This window comes from Molothrus ater, chromosome 7 (genome assembly GCF_012460135.2).
Source record: "Molothrus ater isolate BHLD 08-10-18 breed brown headed cowbird chromosome 7, BPBGC_Mater_1.1, whole genome shotgun sequence".
Classification (NCBI taxonomy): Eukaryota; Metazoa; Chordata; class Aves; order Passeriformes; family Icteridae; genus Molothrus; species Molothrus ater.
In genome coordinates, this window is record NC_050484.2 from 18266808 (window position 1) to 18288350 (window position 21543).

General features: G+C 36.4%; 1 protein-coding gene across 1 annotated transcript; it reads left to right on the top strand.

Annotated features, from left to right (window-relative positions):
* The first annotated feature begins 1007 nt into the window (after positions 1-1007).
* METTL8 (methyltransferase 8, methylcytidine) lies at positions 1008-20810 on the top strand. The gene is made up of 10 exons (XM_036386389.1): positions 1008-1141; positions 5438-5593; positions 8805-8896; positions 13567-13958; positions 14529-14578; positions 17089-17152; positions 17485-17624; positions 19488-19594; positions 19694-19759; positions 20480-20810. The coding sequence occupies exons 1-10, from the start codon at positions 1116-1118 to the stop codon at positions 20617-20619; spliced, it is 1233 nt and encodes a 410-aa protein (XP_036242282.1). The 5' UTR covers positions 1008-1115; the 3' UTR covers positions 20620-20810.
* Positions 20811-21543: the final 733 nt, after the last annotated feature.

Genomic DNA, 21543 nt, shown 5'->3' on the forward strand with positions numbered 1-21543 from the left:
ACGCCGGGCGGAGACAGCCCTGCGCCGCCTCCCCCGCGGCCCGCCGGGTACTGTAGTTTTTCCGGGAGCGGAATCGCGCTCTTCACCTCCCGCCGCCGCTCCTGGGCGGGCCGCGTGGTGCGGGGTGCAGGGTGGTGGCTAAGCGGGGTCACCGACCCGTACGGGAGCGCTGCGGCGTCGGCGCTGATAAGGCACCGCTCGAGGAGCGGGCAGGAGCAGGCCCTGCGCAGGGCTCGGTGAGAATCGCCGGCAGCGGCCGCCGGCCGGGACCGCGTAGCCGCCCGCGCACCACGAGCTCTGCCCCGGCCGCGCTCCCCGCCCATCCTGCGCTGAGGGATGCGGGCGCTCGATGTCCGGGGCGTGCAGATGGAAGCATTTTACTCGTTGTGTTTTCAATTAAATAGGAAAGTTTTGGTAGTGGTTGCTAGTCAAGGAAAAGTGGGAACTGGTATCTTCTTTTTTTAAAAATATTCCTGCTATAGAACTCAGCCTTCGGGGTTGGGCGCGGGGCATTCCCGGGAATGAACGCCCGGCCTGGCACCTGCGAGCCTTTGGGCACCCGCCGTGAGCCTTTTTTGGGTACGGCAGTGCGGGATTGAGTGTACCCGGACCTGGGGGAAAGGTTAAGGGATTGGTTGAAACCCATTTAAAACTCCAAGGTCAACAGAAACTTCTTAAGATTTCTGACACTTCATTTTTGTATTTTTAGAGCTACGTCCCAAATGTTGTCACGGTCATCAATCTCTACTTGCCAGCAGAGCAACTGAAGTCTGCGGACAGACTCGTTTCTCTTCCTTGCCAGAGGCCAAGCGCCCAAATGGGGTAATCAAAAGTTGCTGATGTTTTTGTGTGCCCATATCCATTCTTCAGGATCTGAGTGGAACGTTGAATCTTCACTGATAGTGAAGGAAAGAGACAGTCCTTGAAATTTCTGGTGCTTTGCAGTTACTGCTTGCAGGGAGCTAAACACAAACACAATGGTTGCAGTTGCTCCTTCAAAGAGCTGATTAGGGCAGTAAGTGGAGCATACAGCAACAACAATGGATTTGCAACATTGCCAGTGACTTCAGAGCTGCCAGTGACTTCAAGGCAGATTGTAGCTCACCAAAGTACACATGGACATCCAGAGTCCTGCAAGAATGTAAGTGGATGACGTTCTTGAATTGTATATATATTGTATATATATATATTATATATATAAAATAATAATATAAATTGTAGACAGTAGTAAAATTCATGCTCCTCTATCCCAATTCTCATCACCTTTAATAAAAAAACCCATAGTTTGTGTTGAGACAAATTATCTTTTGTGAGGCAATACATTTAAATATTCAGTATTTTGTAGGTAATATATTTAAAATAGTTTAAGTGATTGCATTTGGAGGTTTAGATGTATCTTGCAAGTAGGTGTATACACATGTAAAGTCTCAATACCTTTTTTCTTTCCTTTTTCCTCCTTCCGTGTAAGTAGCAGCCAGCAGAGGGTGTGCAGAGTAACGAGGAGCCCTTTGATTATTCAAGTAAATGTTTCCAGTAAACCCGCAGGATTTATCTCCCTTCTCTCTCATTGCATAAACTATTTCCTCTTTGCTCAACTATTTTTAACAGCCTACCTCACTAGTGGAAGCTTGTGGAACAACAGGCACTTCTCAGCACATGTATATGTGATTAAAGTCATGTCTGGTGGGGCAAGTTTGTTTATTTTTATCTGCTTTGCTTTTTAACTAATTTTAACTTTGTTGTCTCTATAGGAATCAAAATAAATAGAAATAATTTTTCTTTTGTTTTTCTTTTCCTTTGGGAGGCACTGCTCTGCAGCAGCTTTACTGAAGTTACTATATGCTCACAGGGAGGTCTGCATCGTTCCTGGTGCATGAGAAGGAAAAAGAGTTGAAATTTTTAGATCTGCTGAGTTTGAGAAGTTGTGAAATACCCTGTTCTTTCAAATGTGCATAATTTTTTGGAAGTATATAATTGAAAAACTAATTATGAAGCCCCAAGAGGGCATGATTAGTCACTTGGTCAAATAGAATAGGATTAAGCACTCAGTTAATGAGTGAGTCTGTTGTCTAGATAAGCTTCTAGGTACCAAGCAGAAGTAAATGTATGAAGTGAATTGTTTCCAGAATACTTTTCTGTCTAGGAATGTAACAAAAGCTGTGCATACTGTTCCTAATATAGGCTATTTTTGTCTTTATAACATAGACTCTACAAGTAGTGGAGTAGCTTAGTTTATTCAGCATAAACAGAACAAGACGACTGGGGATAAAAGCATTGTATAGTCAACCTAGGAGAATTGGAGATGGAAGAAGTTGTTAGATTTGTAGTTGGAGATCGGCCAAATGTCAAAATATTTCCATCCAATATGTTCATTAAATTAGGTTCTTGGACAAAAGTAGCAGGTTGTTTCTGTTCTTTTTGTTTGGTTGGTTTTTTTTTCCTCTGCCATCTCTCTTAGAATTGATACTTTTAAAGAATTTTACTCATCAGTTAAGTGGTTTACAAATGTTTTGGGGTGTAATTCACTGTTAAAAAAATCTTAGAGCAGTGCTTTTCTCCTAGATCTAATTTTTCTTCTATGGCTGTGACTGCTCAGGGTTTTAATGGTAACATCAATTAATTTAATGCCAACTTCAGGTCTGGCTAGCAGTTGATGTGTGTACATTCTTCTGCATGTTCACCTGCAAAAAGCTGTATTAAAGATGCTGTGTTTGCTTGTTTCTGAACATTTCTCAGTTAAACTGAGGACCTGATCTGCAGTAACAATGACAAAGCTGTAAAGTTTAAAAGGCAGTGCTCCATGGGGAAATGAAGTTCCTCTTCAACATTGTTATAAAGTGCATTGTTTCTTTAAGGTTTTTTTTTCTGAAAAATAGTTATGCTGCTACAAAATTTAGTAATTTTTATTGTAATTCAGATTTATGGTAATTTCCTTAAAGATGAAAGTTGAGTTCTTTGATTAATAATCAAACCTAAAGTATTCCTGACTGTGACTGTGAACAGGGAAAGAACTCCTAGTTCTTTCAGGCAACATGTCTTGCTGTCATAACTTCAGGGTATGATCATCTCTTACCTGATAAGAAGAAAGAGTGTTTGCCTGTTTCATTAAGAAACTTCAGTTAAACAATCCAGCAATGACTCCCTGCAGAAAATGGAATTTAGGCTTAAAAGTGATTTTATGCATTTTGAGATTTTAGTAGCCATGTTGCTAACTAATTTCATGATCTGTGGATGACTTATAACTCTCAGGGATGTCCATGCATGTCTCAAGGGAGTTCATTCACATTTAACATAGATTACAATAGGAAACTTCCTCATTTACCCAACTTGCCTTACATTTTCAGAACTTATATGCTAAAATTGTTCAACTATCACTCAAAGGCTCACTTTTTCATAGAAAGGCTTGCATATTTGGATTTTACTGATGTAAGACCATCTTAGTCATCTGACTGTAGTTCCCATCTGTGCATCTTTTCATGTTCTTATTGAGATATTTAGAAAGCCACGAAAAATTATGTGACTAGCCTAGCAGCTGAATCATTGTATTTTATGGTGAATATCAATGCTGGCACAGGAAATGCAAGATACTAACTCAGGTTTTTTCAAATGATTGAGGGAGGAAGAGGATCTGTAAACAGTTTGCAGTGTAATAATGGAATCTTTATCCAAGCATTTCTATAATTTTATAATAATAATTTTGGATTGTGGTTTGGGGTTTTGGAGGACTGTCTCTTTATTTTTATTTTCAATAATTTTATTTTTAATTGCCTTTATGTAAATTACATATTTTGCAGAAATTGTCATGATGCCTTAATTTTCATGTATAATAATTACTATTTCATTATATCCCATATATGTTAATAATTATGTATTATGTTATGAAAAATGCATGCATATTTTCAAATAAAAACCATTAAAAAGTTGTAGTAATTGAAGTATAAATTGGAAGAGTTTTGGTTGCTGAGCCTCATTTAAAAAAAAAAAAAAACAAACCACAATAAACTCATTAACATTAGAAGAAATTTTGATTTTTTCAATAGGCCTAAATGTTACATTTTCACTGTATGGCAATGCTTCCATGTCTTGGTAACGTTAGTCTCAGCAGCCAAAATTAATAGTGGTTTTATTTGGCATTGTAAACCATAAGGAAAACTCCATTTTATTTAAACTTTGACAAAAAGAAATTTTAATATTTTTTTCTTTTTTTTCTGTAGGCTTAAAATGAATAAACAATGCCCTTTTTAAAGCATGACTCATTCAAAAGTACATGATAAATGAGCAATTGTTAATTTAGTTGAAGTGATTCCTTTGCCAGTCATTGTATTGCGTGTACAGATTAATAATTTTCACAGTACGAAACTTGTGATCAAATACTGCTACTTTCCTCAAGATAGAAATCTTTATTTTGCAACCAATTTGCACAGAATGTTTTCTAGTAGTGTCTTGTGCCTGTTCTCTTGTAACTATGTTTTGGATTTCCAGTGCATTAAATATGTATGTGTGGTTTTTATGGAAGCACACCTGCAAAAAAACAATAGAAAAAAGGCAGGATAAAATAGGACTTAAAATAATTTTAAGGAAAAAAGAACAAAAGCCCATCAGAGTAAAAGTATTTGGGGGGTGTTTCTTTTTACTCGTCTCATAGAAAGCTTACATTAACAAGAATATGCAAAAAACCCACCAAAAATGCTAATACTATATACACACACTTGTTTTCTTTCATTATTGACCCTTTATGAAGATATTGCTGTATTTTACTTTACTTGGAATATAAGATAAAATTATACATGTAGTAGAAAAATCTGTATCACTTTACAATATCTATTGATAGAAATGTATAAAATGTATGTATATGTATACAAACATGTATAAAAATTACATTTCAAAGACAGCAGCGAACAGAGATCAGGAGAATAAATGGCAGAAATGTTGGAAAGCTTTATGTGCACTATGTTTACACTTAAAGATATTCAATTTCCTATTTAAAAGCATAAAACCATAGTCATAGTTCCAGAGTGAAGTCTTTTGAAAAAAATGAGTGGGGTGAAATATGTCAATTTTGCTGACAGTATGTGCCCACTAGAAGAAGTGGTTTCTTTACTGGTAATTTCTTGCTTGCATTTGTAAAGGTACAATATCAGTCTTGGGTTATTGTTTTACTGTGTATTTCTTTTCCTTCCCCTCCCTGACAGGACTTTGAAATGATACCAGGTAATTTATCTTTTGACTGGTTTCATTCCAGTAGCCTACTTTGGGATTATTTGGGCTTTCAGCACACTGAGGGGATGTTGCCATTTTCTAAAAAGCATTTGAATTGATATTTTAGTAAATGATTTTTAGTAAATCTCGTTCTTGGCTATTTGGCCAGTCTCTCATGTAAGTGACATAAACAGTTGCATTACTGCAAAACTGTAATTTGCATTAAATGTGTTCTCAGGTCTCTCAACACAACAAACTTCATTACAAGGCTTTCTGCTTTATGTCTGAGGAAAACCAAGATGCAACACAGGCACCAAAGTAACAGACGACCAACGGTTCCACTCGGGTCACGGATTTTAACTGATCCTTCTAAGGTCTTTGAGCATAACATGTGGTGAGATGTTTCTTCAAGGATCATTTTCATATTTTCATTTTGTATACTGTTTACTCTGGTATAATGGGGTGGGTGTATAAAACAAGGTGCTGCCAGAATAGGCACATGAAGGTAGCACTAGAGGAAATCTGAGATTGTCACAAGTAATCTTTCAGTGACTTGTGTTAAAAGCTGCCCATCTGATAGTTAGTCAAGGAGTGAAATGCACATATTATTAGGGATCAGTAATCAATTAGGAGACAGAGGATCTAGAGATAAGATAGTCCATGTTATTTAAAATGGCAGAAAGTTTCTAGGTACAAGTTTCTATGGTACCCTTGCATACTGGATTAGCTCCCTAATGTTTCAGGCTAAATTTGGAGTTGGCTATATTTCCTTAGTCAAGGAAGCTGGAAGCTGTCTGATTATTGCATTAAGAGTGTAAAGTTTGTCTCTGTGTTTCATAAATCTACATGCAATGTAGTTCTTAAGCATCTTCCAGGCTTAGTGCTTCCTGCTAGGTTGATGAATCCTTTACATAAAGTGTAAAATCAGTGTAAATGCTGATTGAAGTGTAGGCTATATAATCAAGGGAGGAAAAGATTTTAAGAAAAGGACCACCCTTTTTCTGTAACATTGTTTTTTGATGAAACTCTGTCTGTTTGTTTGTTTTATAATTTTCTTCCAAAAAATTGGTCATGTGTAGCTTCAGTTTTACCTGCTACTGTTTGGTGACAGTCTAACATAGAATTACCAAACTTTGATGCAGGTGGTTGGAATGGATTGTGAAGATGGAAGTGAAGAAGCAGGGTTGTTCAGAAAGTGGATCTGCAGATGAATCTGTGTAGCTCAGATGGGAAAACAGGTGAAATCGAATAGAAGCAGAGGTGTATTGGTGCTGGGGGTTAGGTCATTGTTTCTGAAGCTCATTGCATTGGCAAGGTTCTCACTAGGGAGATAAGGAGAATTAGGATGTGGTGGTAGTGCTAAATAGATTATACAGAGTAAGCATAAGATATTTGTCTTCTCTAACATTGATGTATGATGTCCTTTTGTTTTCCACTCATCATCTTTGTTAGTTCATAAAGTGGCATTCTTTTTGTGTGAATTGGCAGAGAGACAAGAGCTGCTACCATTGCTGCTAGAAATACTAAGTAAATTAAATTTGGGAGCTAATGCTCTAGATGTCTATTGTGGTGCTTTTCTGTCATTTTGAGAGAGAAGTAATGAATGATGCTAAACATTGGAGCAAAAAATGCCTGCTTCTATTCAGGTCAGTAATTGAACCAGTTTTTACATTATCACAGAGATAATTAAACCCTAAGTTAGCAAACAAGGTAGCAGAAAAAGACTAAGTTGCATAGGCTAACTGAAAGCAGCATTGTTTGATCTCATATCAGGCCTACTCATGTTAACAGTTCCTGGTGTGGTTAAAATGGATAGCTTGTTTTGCTGCCTCAGTGTTCAGCTTAAAACACTTCTGTATTTAAACACTTCTGTGCTTAGAATTCTTATGTGACCTGTGTTCCTACCAGCTTGTATTGCTGAAGGAGCTGCCTCAGTGAAGCATCCGTACTATGTAAATAATTGCTGTAAGAGCTGTGCAGTGACCCCTCTTTTGTAGATTTTGATCAAGAAGTGCTGCAGCAGTACTATTTGGGATCTACCATATAGAAATTTCAACAAAAGCACCAAAAGGGGCTTTATGAATTTCCAAGGAGGGAAAAAAAAAGAAAAAAAAAGGCAGTTAATGAAGATGGAGGGCTTCAGGCACCTTTAGTATTGTGTGTAGAGCCCCTGAGGGCTCTGACAGACACACAGTGATGGATTAAAATTGATCAGCTAAAGATTACAGAGCAGCAAGTCATCTGTCAGAAGGGCTGACTGTGTATTATTGCCATCTGAATAGTCCTTGGTTTCAGCTTGCTGGAATAGGCAAGGTCAACACTGGTGATAGCAGTGAGGGAAGCAAGTCTTTCCAAGAGGATGTCTGCCTGGTAATGCTTGGGTCACTCAGTTTTACTCTACTGCAGCGTGTCTGTCAGAGCCATGACACTGCACAGGAACATTTGGTATATGAACAAATACAGGAAAGGGAGAGGCAACCTGCTGGGGACAATAATGAGAAATATTTCGGTAGAGAGGCGGAAATCAAGTCTGAGGCAAGCAGACAAATACATACCAATTAGTCCCCCACAATTAACAGAAGAGGAACAGTGAAGGTCTAAGAATCAAATTCCCTATATGTCACCAACTACGGAAAAGGAAGATGCTCATTAGCTTTTAGAGACAATCAACTCTTTTCAAGTTGGCACCTTCTTCCTTTTCCCATAGTAACCAATGGAATTTTAGTCATGGGCTTTCAGTTAGCTCATTTCAGTAGGATTAGGATCTAATAGATTACTTAATTATATTATCTAATTTAATCTGTTCAGACTGGACAATTTGGAGGGACAGCTGATTGGCTTTTGAAAACGTCCTGCAGCGCATTTTTGGGTACTCCCCATTGTGGTCTGATCCAAACCAGAATCTGCAGTGAAGGCAGTTTAGTCATCAGGGTCAGATCTGGGCTTGGTTCTGTGACCATGGATTAACATAACATTTAAGTAACCACTGTACACAAGTATAGATGGCATAGACTTTGGAACCATTGCAGCACTGCTTGACTTGTCTCATTCTGTTTTCTTTTTTTAATATTACCTATCTCTGTTCCTCAGAAAAGTAAAATCCTGTTCATCAATTCCACTTGAATAGGTGGATTATGCTCCCTGTTTCAGAACAGCTGATTTCTTTGCTAGTCCTTAGTTCCTCATCATAAACACTATTAATGTGAGGTGTTTCTTGAATTAGGGTGTTTGTTGGTAGGTCTCTTATTGGATTCAGCTAAATACAGTTCTAATGGGATACTCAAAATACACTCCTGTAAACACACTCAATTTGTAAGATACATATAATCCTGTTATTAATAAAAGAAATATATGCTACTTCAGTCTCTTGGCAGTTGGAACATGTTTCTTAATCACTTGACTTTTACCTAATTAGTAATTAATTTTTATCTATTATACACTGAAACTTAGGTTTTAACTGTCAGTCTCCTTGTGGTCATTTGCTTGCACTCAAAAATTAAAAAAAGGTATTTGAGACAGTGTAGCTAATTCATGACTGTTTTTCCTGGGAAAAAATATTATGGAAAACCCTATTGAAAAGCTGTTGCTTCAATTGCCTTCTTCAGGGACCACATGCAATGGTCACAAGAAGAAGAGGAGAATGCCAAGAAAAAAGCAACAGAGAATTCTCTTGTGAAAGTTCAATCAGAAGACCAAGGTAACAAATTTCAAATGGTATAAAATTTTTTTAATGCTCTTTATTAAAATAATTGAAGATTTGTAGAATTCAGGAACATTCTTTTTATTTCTACATTCTTTTATCTAAATTTTTAAATTTGTTTTTTGGTTTTTTTTCCCTTTGCTGCCTCAAAAGAGCTCACAGTGTGTTTTTCCTAACAGTACAGTCTCTTATTTGAACAATTTTACAATTAGGGTGGCAGTAGACTCTGTGCAAAACACGTGCATCAGTATGGTGCAGTTGTTCTGACCCGTTTTGCAGTCCTCCAGACTACAACTTCTACTACACAAGGCTTTTACAAAATCAAAGGGAATGAATTTGCAATCAGCTAGAGTGCTGGGGATGAAGATTCCCATGTACAATATTCAAATGCTTTTCAGTGATTTGGGAACTATTTAGAGAACTTGTGTTTGTTCATTGCACCGTATTTCTGTTAAATGCCATGCAAGTTGCAGTGGTCCCAGCTGGTCCCAGCTTGCTGCCTTGGCCAGGCTGAGCTGGGAGTGCTTCAGGAATCCATGTGTTCACTTTGTGTAGAAGGTGTTCCAATACATCCTCCATGGTCTGCTCTCTAAGGGATTGGGGAGTTTTGTGCCTGTCTTCAGAAGGAAATTTAATGTATTCTGGGTTTCTGAAGAGTGATAGCTCTAGTTTCAAACTGGCAAACTAAACAAAGACTAAACTCTAGGGTAGTTATGAGTGCTAGAGCTGGAATATCAACTTGATGGTAGCATAGAAGACTGGATTCTTCATTTATTCTTCTGTTAGAGGGATATTCTGAAAGTGGTCACTTGGATACCTGTGCCTCAGTTTACTTAGCATGTCATGAATCTGCCAGATAGTGTTGTTATGATCATGTTGGAGTTTATTTGAATTACCTGAGAATGTGCCTTGCATTGTGTGCCCTTCATCACCTTGAATACTCTGAGATTGCCAGCCTGCCTTTCTCTGTTACCTCTCACATTCTTTATCTACATACAGGACTACAATGATTGTTTTTCAAAAATTACATCTAATATCTTAACCTCATTTGTACAAAAAGCTGAAAAAGAGCTTGTAATTGAAAAGTAAGCTGTGTGGCTGTGTGCTCATGGAACCTTGCATTCTTCATCTACAATTAGAAGTTAGGTTGTGCTGGTGAGAAATGGAATAATCAGGTATTTGGCTATTGCCACGAAACACAAGAATCCAAGGACATTTCTTATGAATGCCCCTCTGTTTAGAGTTTGAATAGGTGAGCATTGCTGATAGTGTTCCTTCAGAAAGCTTCAGCTTCCTTCTGCAAATGGAAGTACATTTTGGCCTATTTGTGTAAACAATGAACTAGACCAAGGCTAATGAGCAGGTTATTTTGGGGCCTTGAAAACTACAGTGAGGGGAAAAAAGATTTCACCAGATTTCACCAGTGCTATTATATTACTGAAGTAGAAGAGCTCTGATGAGCCTTTTTAAAGCAAGAGCAGTGGAACTGAATGAACTCATGATACTACATTTAGGAATTTGATTTCCATATTAGCATGTGCAGTTTCTTCTCAGGCATGCTTGCTAGCACTTGAAGATCGTGTTATGGAGAAAAATTGATTGACAAAGTAAAGGCTTTTTGGTTTTTTGGGTTGGTTTTTTTTTTGGTGAGGGGTTTTGGTTGTGGTGGGTTGGTTGGTGGGTCGGTGGGTCTTTTTGTTTGGTTGGGGTTTTTTTTTCTTGGGAATTTATATGTTTTTAAGTTATGCAATTTTTACATACTTTGGAATATTTTGTGGGTAGGCTAATTAAATGCACAAAATGAAATAAAAATTTGATAATACTGCATGCATGTTATTACACAGAGATGCAGGAATGGCCAGTGCAACAATGCAAAGTAAAGTGTTCCTTCACTTAAACCCATGTCATTCCATACTAATACAGTTTGAAAGGCTGACTTTAGCTATTTCTTTCCTTCAGTTCTGAAATCTGGAAAACTTGATGTGAATTTAAGTTCAAGGGTTCTGAGCAGACTTGTAAGAAAATTGTGACTATACCAAGGGGTGATAATAATTAAAGAGTCTTTTGACTAGAAGAGCTGTGCTTTTTATACTGAGGCTGAGCAATCTATAAATGTGCAGCTTAAACTATTGAAATCTGATATATAAATGACCTCAGTCAACTCTGAACTCTTAATATAAAACAGGCTTGTACAATTACAGGGCTGGGTCCTGCCCTTTAATAATACAATTGGATGTATTAAATGTTAATTTTAAAACATTATGCAGATTTCTAGGACAAGGCATTCTGCCACCTCCTTACCACTTCCCACTGCCTGTCTGTGCCTCTAATGATAATTCTCAGCCTTGTTTATCTCTGAAAAGCTGTAACAATTTAGGAAATAATATGTTAAGATTTAAAGAGAGTAGTAGAACTGCACTGTACATTTACTCTGTACATTTATATTAAAAGAATTAATGTGTTGGTGTGAGTGAGAACAAAATAGGAAAGGCAGCACATTATATGAGGTACACTTTTGCAGCAAGAGATGTCAGGGGTAGCAAGATAGTTCTGCAAAAGCTTTGGAAATAAGGGGGAAAAACAAGAAAAAAAATTTTGTTTGGTACTTAGGAGGGATAAGGAAGGGAAAAGCATCAACAGAAGAGACATTGAAAAGCTGTAATTCTTATCTTTTTATCAGCCTTCCTTTGAAAGGGTTAGCTAGCTCCAGTCCAGTGGCTAGCACAATTAGTGCTAGTGAGAAGGAGGAAAGATTTTGTTCTTGAAGTGAGAAAGGGCAGGTTACAAAGTACATCCATAGAGTACATGGATGAGTGGAAAAGCAGAAAAGAGAATATTTGCTTTTTTAAAAAGGAGGTGGGAAAGAAAGAGTCAGAATTGGTTTTAGTTCCTGGAAAAATACTGGAAGAGTACATCCAGAGCTTGCAGACGTTGGGTTCAAAAGAACAAAGGAGATGAATACTGGCCAACAAATATTTTTTCAAGGATAAATCACATAAAATCAAGCTAATTTTCTTCTTGGAGAAGGTTACAAGCCCTGGGGATAAGGGAAAAGCAGCAGATGTCCTGAAGTTTATCCTTAGTCAGGCTTCTGATTTGCTTTACTTGACATTTTCATAAGCAAGTTAGGCAAGTGAGAGCTAATGAAACTGCTTTTAGGTGAATGAATGCCTAGAGAGAGCCTTTCAGAATGGAAGGCTGTGCTGGGCAGAGGAGTGTTTTATTCTGTGTCCAGTTCTGTTTGGTATTTTCATTAGTGACCTCGGGAAATTAGAGACTGGAAGATGATGTTAAGTGAAAATGTGTTTTAAGTATGGTGAAGGACAGGATTAAGATTCAGAAAGATCTGGACAAACATTGAAAAAAATAATCTGAAATATATAAATTTGCTAAAAATGAGTGCAGATTTCTTTACTTCAGAATAATTCCTTGAGAAAAAAAACAAACTAGGTTTTGGAACAATTGGCTTGGTAGTCATTTTGCAGAAGAAGATCTGAGAGTTGTGGTGAATCACTAGCTGAATCAGCAGTGTCATGCTGTTGCAAAATGGCAAGCTGGGAGTTATAAACAGGATTACAACCTGGAAGCCTCATAAAATACTCCTTTTTCTCTGCAATCATAATGCCTTTGCCAGAATAAAACACCCAAAAGTAGTAAATCAATTGGAGAGAAGTCTGAAAATCAAAAAGAAGAGAGTTAGTTTTAGACAATCTAGAAAAGAGATTGTTTATGAAGACATAATAAAATACTTCAAATATGTAAATAGGTGTTGCAAAGAGAAAAGAGAGTAATCTTGGCTTTGTCTGCTTGATCCCTATCTGGGACAAGAATTGCTTGACCTATTTGCAAGATGGAAGTTCTTAGGTAGACAGTGGAAAAGGTTTCTTACTGTGTAGAAAATTAAGGACTGTAATATATTACTGAAGAAAGTTGTATGTGAAAGGTGGTATTTTAAGAATAAGTTTGACAGATGTTTGTGGAGAAGGGATATGAATTCCCTGACTGTGTGAAATCCCTTCCAGTCCTACTTTCTGACATTCTGACACTCAGTTAAAATGTTTTGTGAATCAAAAGTGAAAACAAAAGTCTGTTGTAAGACTCTGAAGTGTTTTGAAAATAAGAAAGCAAGTATATTCCTTCTGTATTGTTGAATGCTTAAGTGTGAATTATTGTCTATTTGCTATGCAGTAGCATTTATCAGTCCAGTTCACAGAACTGGAATGTTTGTTTTTAATAGGTGATGAGGTACCAACAAATTTGCAATTGATTACAGATTTCATAAAGCATGAAAGAATTTCAATTTACTATTTCTTAAATAATTGAAAAGATGCATTGTTTTTATAATTTGAGACATGAAAGCTTGTCTAAGAATCTTTAGATTCTGTATTTTGGTGGTGCTGTTCTATGATGTCACTACACTTTTAAAAATAAGCTGTAAGCTTGTCAACCCCTTCCTAAGTGTCATAAAATCTAATTAAACCTTCATAGGAGTTATTTTACGCACAAATTAAGGTGAGACACAAAATCCATGTGTTTTAATTTAAATGTACAATGTGTGGAACTATGGATTTTTAAACTGTATATTTGAGGTCCAAATTATATGTTGCTTTAGAGTGTTTTCTAGCTAAGTTCATATTCACCAAGGTTTTGTTCTGTTTTAATTTCAGATAAATATGAGAGAGAAGCCAGTAAATATTGGAATGAATTTTACAAGACACATAAAAATAACTTTTTCAAGGATCGCAATTGGCTGTTTCTGGAGTTTCCAGAAATTCTTCCAGAAAAAAGGAGACAAGAGTTCAAAACAGAAAAAATATCTTTAAAACACACAAAAATAAATAATGACAACAGTTTTTCACTCAAAAATGGAATGTTTGAAGAAGGAGAAAAATACTGGGAGAAAAATTATGGATCTGGTTCTACTGCTGTACAAGGATATCTTTATAATAAAAATCAAGTAAAAGCTCTTACTGCCAATCCTCAAGGTAAAAAGTGTGGAGAAGAACTTGGCAAAGTCAAATCCTTCCCTGGTTGTGATGCCACTTACCGAATATTAGAGGTAATGCACTGCAAATGTTCTGCCCATCTACAGAGCTCCATATAATTACTCAAAAACCTCATAAAGACCCTTACTAAGTATCAGGAAAGCAAGCCTTTGGAATTTTACATAATACATTGGTTTATGGCAGAAACTTTCAGAGAAACCTAAATCTGGACTTGGTTTTCCCATTACAGTTTTTCCCCAATTAGAATAGGGCTAGATTGTTAGATTCCATTTTCATTGAAAGTCAGGATTCTTATTTCCTTAGGACAGGTGTGAGTTTAAGTGCTTTGTCTCAAAGTGCAAGTACTTGCTGCATTCTTGCCAAATGGTGAAATTGGACAAGAGTATTGCATTTTCTTATGCAGTTTGAGAGACTGATTCTCTTTTAACGTCAGAAAGACATTGGGGACAAACGTGATCATGTACATGATTTGAGAACTGTGGTATTAGCTGATTATACTTTTTCTGTCCAACGTACCTTCAAGTCTAATGGGTCCTACTGGCCAACTAATTTAAGACAAAAATAACAAAAATAGGTTTTGTTTGCTCATTTATTTTAAATTTATCTTTCTCTTCTGATTTTAGGTTGGCTGTGGAGCTGGAAACAGTGTCTTTCCTATTCTGAAAGTTCTATGGTAAATTGTGTTGGATTTCCAAATATGAATGTTGTATTCATATCTTAATTTTCACCAAATATTGGTGCTGGATCAGTGCTGCAGGAAGCATTGAGTGAACCATTCTACAGTGCTAAGATTCTTAGTGTGTCAAACTACAAATAATATTGGTGGCATCAGTATAGAATTCTCCTCATATTGCTTCACCCTGGTCTTGGGGGATCATATTTGCTGACAAAGTTTGTCTTTGAATGCATTCCGGCTGAGTTCTTGTAGTTAATCTCAAGCAGATGAAATATTCTCTTGTTTTATAGATCCCTGTAAAGCTACCAGGTATCTCTTCAAAAGGCCAAAATTATAGAGACCATAGATAATGGCATGTGATCTACTGGAAAGAAGTTCTATTTTTTCTGAATTGGCTGGTATATTTGTCACATTACTTGTGGTTTTAGTGTCAAAGCACAAGTCCTGTATCACATTACTTAATTCATTGAAACATCTTAATCCACTTAGCTTCCAGTTTTAGAAAAATCTGTTATGACAGCTTGTCCTCCCATCCTTGTAGGCAGGAAGGTTTTATTGGAAAGAATATGTATATTTCAAGGGTTGAAGTAGATTTCTTTTTATTCGTGCCTTTAAGAGCTTGAGAACAACAAATTCGTTATTCTATCAATGAATTCTGATTGCTAGTATCACCATTATACAAAAATTCTCCATTTTGCAGATATGGAAATGCAACAGGAGGAATTAAGTGGTGCACCAGGGTCATACATAAAACCTCTGTTAGCAATGCATCTTCATCCCACAGCAAATGCTTTGCTTTAGACAGCAGGTAGTGAAAGGAGAGCCTGGTTTCATATGAAAACTTTGAAAGGAACCCTATATAGAAAAAGATATCATGTGGCTGTGTTGAAAAAGATGAGACAAACTTTTGTGTTTTCCTCACAGGAGGCATTAGTCATAGATTGGCATTTCTGATAATTAAGAAACTACTCCTTAGGTATTTTTCCTGGAGATCTCTATTCATGTGTAAATCCTTCAGTCAATCACATTGGTTGATAGATTGAACAACTTGGTTGTTTGTCATGTATATGACCTAATGGAAAGATCTCTTAATCTCTAAGCAGGCTTGGCATTAGAGAACAGTTGGTTTTACTCTGAATTTATTAATCTAAAAATTGCCATACTGGCAATTATATGCATATAAAATAGTATATCTATATGCATATAATTATATGCATATAAAAACAAGCCAGTGTCAAGCAAGTGTACCCTGGTTACAAAAGAAAATTTCACTAAAGTTAGTAATGTAACTCTTAAACCTCTTCCCCCTGCCTCCTTTAAAATTTAAATTAGTGCTTTTTAATACAGTGTGTCTTGAAAACACCATCCAGATCAAGCCATGTCTTTGTCTTAAGTGGACTTTTTACATAGTTCCTATTCTGCTCCAAAAAAATAAAAGAAACCCCCAAAATTCTAACAAGTCCATTAGGTAATCAGCTTAACCTTTCCAAAGGGACTGACTGGGTCCAAAGCCTGGCTGCTTGTCCTCATTCATAATAAATATGTAAATTCATCAATTCTCATGGTGGTCACAGAGCTGATAAAGGTTTTGCTCAGCAAACTAAACAAGCATATTTTGTTCCAGAAGCATTCTCCTATTGAGCCTTCAGAAGTCACTAGTTTAGCTGTATATACTGTGAGATCATATACTGTGAGCTGTATATACTGAGAGGCACTGGCAGACTTTATTGATTCCCTTCTAAAGAAGTCATCTATATCTTAAACATATTTTTAATTAATTAACTTGATCATGAGTTGATCATGAGGTCATCTCTTAGTTGATTTTGAGTAGCTTTCTCAGTTTATCCTTCAGTGGTGTAAAAACTTCTCCCTAGAATTAATAGTATCTGATGAATGGTACAAGGAAATTTGCAGCTGGCTGTCTTGGATGGGAGGAAAAGGGAAAACAGTGCTACAGGAAATTCTTATTCATCCTAGCTGGGAAACAAAGGAGATAATGGAGTACAATAACCAATAATGCTTAATCAAATCAAAAGAACAGCAAGGTGATACATGGAATTGCAAACTTCCACAGAACTGGATGACTTTTGCAACTCTCCATCCCTGCCCAAATCATATTGCTAACTAAACTGCATGCATGGGCTAATAATGCAGTGCTCCTGTAAAAAAAAGTGACCTATTAATGTGCATTTATGCATTACAGCACCAGGACATTGTCATCAGTTCTGACAGCCCTCTGTGACCTTTTTTCTTTTCCTTTTTGCTTCCTCACAGACAAGGCTATAATTCTTTTTGTACTAGCTGTCTGTTGGTATTCTTATGAATTTGTCTGCCCTATTGGTTCATTACAACCTATGTGGCTTTCCATGTGCTAGACATCAATAAAGCATGCTTGATCAAGCCTGTGGAGAACCCCAGAGGACCCTCTGAAGTTTCATGAACACTGATGTAGACTTTCATCTTATACATTAATAATTTTCTAACTGATGTTGGTTTTGTTTTCCTAGCAATACACCTGGAACCTTTCTGTACTGTTGTGATTTTGCTTCAGGAGCAGTGGAGCTGGTAAAGGTAATTCATGCACTCTCTTTAGAGTACCTTACAAGCCTGTAATTCAGGAGGCTGCCAGGAAGCCATCTTCATGAAAAAGAATGTGATGGCTTTGACAACTTTTAACTGAAGTTTTCAATATTCCAAAGAACAAAGTCATACTGTATGCAGAGAGGAATGAATACCATCAGTGAGCTTGCTTCTCAGCTTGAGTAAGATACCGGACAGAATAGGCTTTTATATGAGATGTTTTACAATGCAGAATAATTGAAGAAAAAATGTTTCTTGAGTCATAGTAAACGTATTAACTACTACTGTTCTCTCTGTGCCTCTTTTCATCTTTTTCCTGACAGTCACATTCGTCCTACAATTCAGCCTGGTGTTCTGCCTTTGTTCATGATGTGTGTGATGATGCTTTACCCTATCCTTTTCCAGATGAGATCCTGGATGTCATTCTCCTTGTCTTTGTGCTCTCTACTATTCATCCTGACAGGTAAATGAAGACTAAAGGGCAAAGCAAATGGGTTAAATCTCTTTTTTTAACTGAAGGTTTTCAATAATAGCAAAAGAAGATGATGAATATTTAATGTTATTTAATAAGCTACAGCATATATAAGGTATTTTAAATGCTGTTTACAATTTTCAGGCTTCAAGAGAAAAGCTGGTCAGGCTAATTATAATTAGTGAGTCTCCAGTCTCCATCAAAATACAAGGGATATATTGTAACTAAGTACATCTCTACTGGAAGGGACAGATTCAAAAAAAGGCAATTCATTAAAAAACCAGGCTGACAGTCTTCTAGAAGGTAGTTATTTTTAGTGATCAAAACCAAACTTTCGTGATTTAACACCTTACAATGTGTTGATGTAGACTTAGATTGCTGATTTAGCCACATTCAAATGCTTACATGCAGCCCTTTTAAACTAAAATGGATCTATAATTTTGTAACTCATTTGGATTACAAACATTTGATCTCATTTTCATGTCTGGTGTTGAGTACTGTTAGCCTTTGCTACTGCCTTTTGATGTCTAATGAACCAAATTTTATGACTTAAGATTGGCTGATTGTGAACATGACCTTTTTTAATGCAAAAAAATTAAAAGAGGGCATGTAAGTTAAACTTGACTCTAACTAGGTTATATGAAGGGAAATACATGCTGTTGGTGTAATAATACATTTATTACTTCAAGAATGTCATCAAAATGGGCTTGGTGTACAGAACAGTATTTACCTAGGTCTGAGAACTGTTTCCCTGCTACCAGTGATTAGCTTTATACAGGAAAACCTTCCCTCTATAGAATATTTCTTCTTTCTGTTTATTCAGATGTGAGCACAAGTCACATAAAGCCAGGGTCCAGGTTTCAAAAACAGTTCAATCAGGAGACTTCAGATCTCTGTAATTCCAGCCATGCTGCCAGAAAGAAATTGGACAACAGTGATTCATTCAGTCACTGTGCCTGTAGAAGCAGTAATCAGATGTTCTGTCAGAATATCTGTGGATCTTTTCTTATTAGTCTCTTAAGAGTACATTTGAGGTTTTTGTGGTTGATTTTCTGTTTTGTTTGTTTTCTTTTTGTTTTGGGTTTTTCTTTTTGTTGGGTTTTTTTTTGGAGGCGGGTGGGTTGTCATTTTTGGTTTGGGTTGGGTTTTTTTTCCCCAGGGCTGACATGGATGTTTTTCTGTACATGTGTGTGTATACACACACAAAGATTTTAATGTAATTATCTGTGTTTTGAGACCCACTTTCCAAAGATGCCTTAGTCATTACTTCCATCCTATAGAATTAAAATGACCACATAAAGGAAAATGTGATCCAGATTCATCTTGCTCAGTATACTTTTTTTTTCTGGAAACTTTGAAAGGGGGAAATGAAAAAGAAAATCAAGGGAATCATGGTGCAGAAGTTATGTACTTTGAAAAGATGGAAAATACATGTGAGAGGGACACATTTATATTCAGAAAATTGTTAGTTAGTAATTTCTCTCTAGGTTGTTGTGTTTAGTTTTTGATAATTGCTACTCTTGTAGTCAATTTTTAACACACTTCAATTATGCTAGAAGGCACCTCTAAAATTTGGTTGCAGAATTGGAAGTATTAAACTTTCTTCAAGCTTTGTAATTAATGTTTTTTAGATTTGCTGGATGAAATTTCTCAAAGCACTTTCACTTTTTGTGCGCATACACTTCTTTCTGAGTGTTCAAAACTTCTGTTTCTGTAGGCAAGGCTGTAATTCTGTGCACAGCTACTGTCCTGAACAGTCTCTTACTCATAGTTGGTGCTGCCTTTTTGGTCTGTGGCAGCAAACTTGGTTGCTTATATTCGCAAACTTCACCAGCATCTCATCTATTCTCTAAGGATGCAAGGGGTTGTAAATAGGTTGGCTAAGCTACTGAAGCCTGGAGGAATGTTGTTATTTCGGGACTACGGAAGATATGATACAGCTCAACTTCGTTTTAAAGAAGGTAATTCCTGAATGGTTTTGTATTTTACTGTTCATTTTAGCTCTTTCTGGGGAAAAAAAAAGTGACATGTCCTTTTTCATTACTGCTCTAATTTCTTAGGTCATTGCTTGTCAGAAAATTTTTATGTAAGAGGAGATGGAACCAGAGTATATTTCTTTACCAAAGGTACGGAATGTTATAGTTTCATAGAATGGGTTGTGTGTTTCTCAAGGTGATTTGGAATAAGAAAGCTCACCTTAAAACATAAATTTAAAGAAGGTTTTATTGGCTTTTTAAAAAATTCTCTGCTTTTAAAAAGACCAAAGCTACCTGTTGTAAGAAAATAGTTTCCTTTGTGTGCACACATGTTGCATTTGGGATCCTGCAATGTTGATTACAGATGTCACTGGAAATTTCTCTTTAAGTATCCTGTGTGTAATTGTATGCTCAAATTTTATTATTTAACCAAGCACGTGATTTCTCTGTTAAAATTGAGGTAAACATGCTTGGAAGTAGAGTCTGTACCTATATATGGCATAAAAGTCTGGATAGGCATTTGTCAGGGAAGTAGCTTTATCTTGATAATATGTGAACAGTGACCAAAATGGCATGCATTTGTTTACTCAACTATAGCACCTGGAACCTTGTGAAGAAAGGGTATCTATGGATGCTGTGAGTAATAACTAATGTGGTTTGGGCCTCAACATGACATTTGTTACTGCAATATAAATCAAGAGCTGTGAAAATGAATTTCTAACAAATCCTTATTACAAGCAAGTGTCCTTTAGCTTTCAAATTGCAAAATATATTTAATTCCATCTTTGGTTGAACTACAGGTTGGTAATTACTATGTTCTACAAATGACTTTTTTTTTTAATTGCAATAATTTTTCATATGAAAAAATAGATGAGGTATGGAACATGTTCACCTTGGCTGGATTAACTGAAGTACAGAATTTAGTTGATCGGCGATTACAAGTTAACAGAAAGAAAAAAGTGAAAATGCAGCGAGTTTGGATACAAAGCAAGTTCCAGAAGCCATTTTAATCTCTGCATAATCCTGAAGAAAGCACCAAAAGGCACCCTTGTAAATAATTTTACTCCAGAAATGCAGTACGGAATTGAACTTCAGAAACTGAAGGAAATTTAAGTACATGTATTTTCATTTAAGTATGCGTAAATGTTGTGTTAGCCACTGAAAAGAATTAAAAAGTTCAATAAATGTATTGAACTGAAAACCTTTCTCTGACTTTCTTTTCTTTGTAAATTCATATGTGTAAGAAAAATCTGGGGGGAGATAAAGGCCATTTCTGACTTCTGCTTTATATGCAATAATCTTTCATAACTGTGACCAGGCATTATTTTACTCCCTTGAATATGAATAGTCAATAAGTATAAGTATATACCTCATTCCTGTTGAAATTCATGGTATGTAAAAAGGTTAGTCTGAAGCATAATTGTTTCAGAGATTTAGAGAAACAGAGTATCTGTTCTCGCTATTACTACAGACTGTGTTAATTTCTGAGTCATCCTTTTCAACCACTGTGTCTTACGACTGTATTTCCTCTTTGGAGGGAAATTTTTTGGTGCATAAATAATGAAGACAAAAATTTTTTTTCTGATTTGTGTGTAACTATGAGTTCACACTAACTGCATGTGATATGTATACATATCAGATTGCTCAGTTATTTTTGTCCTCCTGACTGATTTATTACGCTGTCTCTGCTTTTCGTCTACATGCTCATAAGGAACAGGCCAATTTCAAATATAATGTGTTACATTTAAAGTGCTCTAGATTGTAAACTGAATATGTTTCATGTAGAAAACCATTACCAAAATGCCAAAACAGTTCCGATACCAAATAGTTAATATTGGATAGTTGTCTGGATACAAATAATACAAATATTATTTTTACAATAGGTTAGATAGGCTAGAGGGAGGAGCAAAAAGAGTAGTCTTAAGTACATTTTA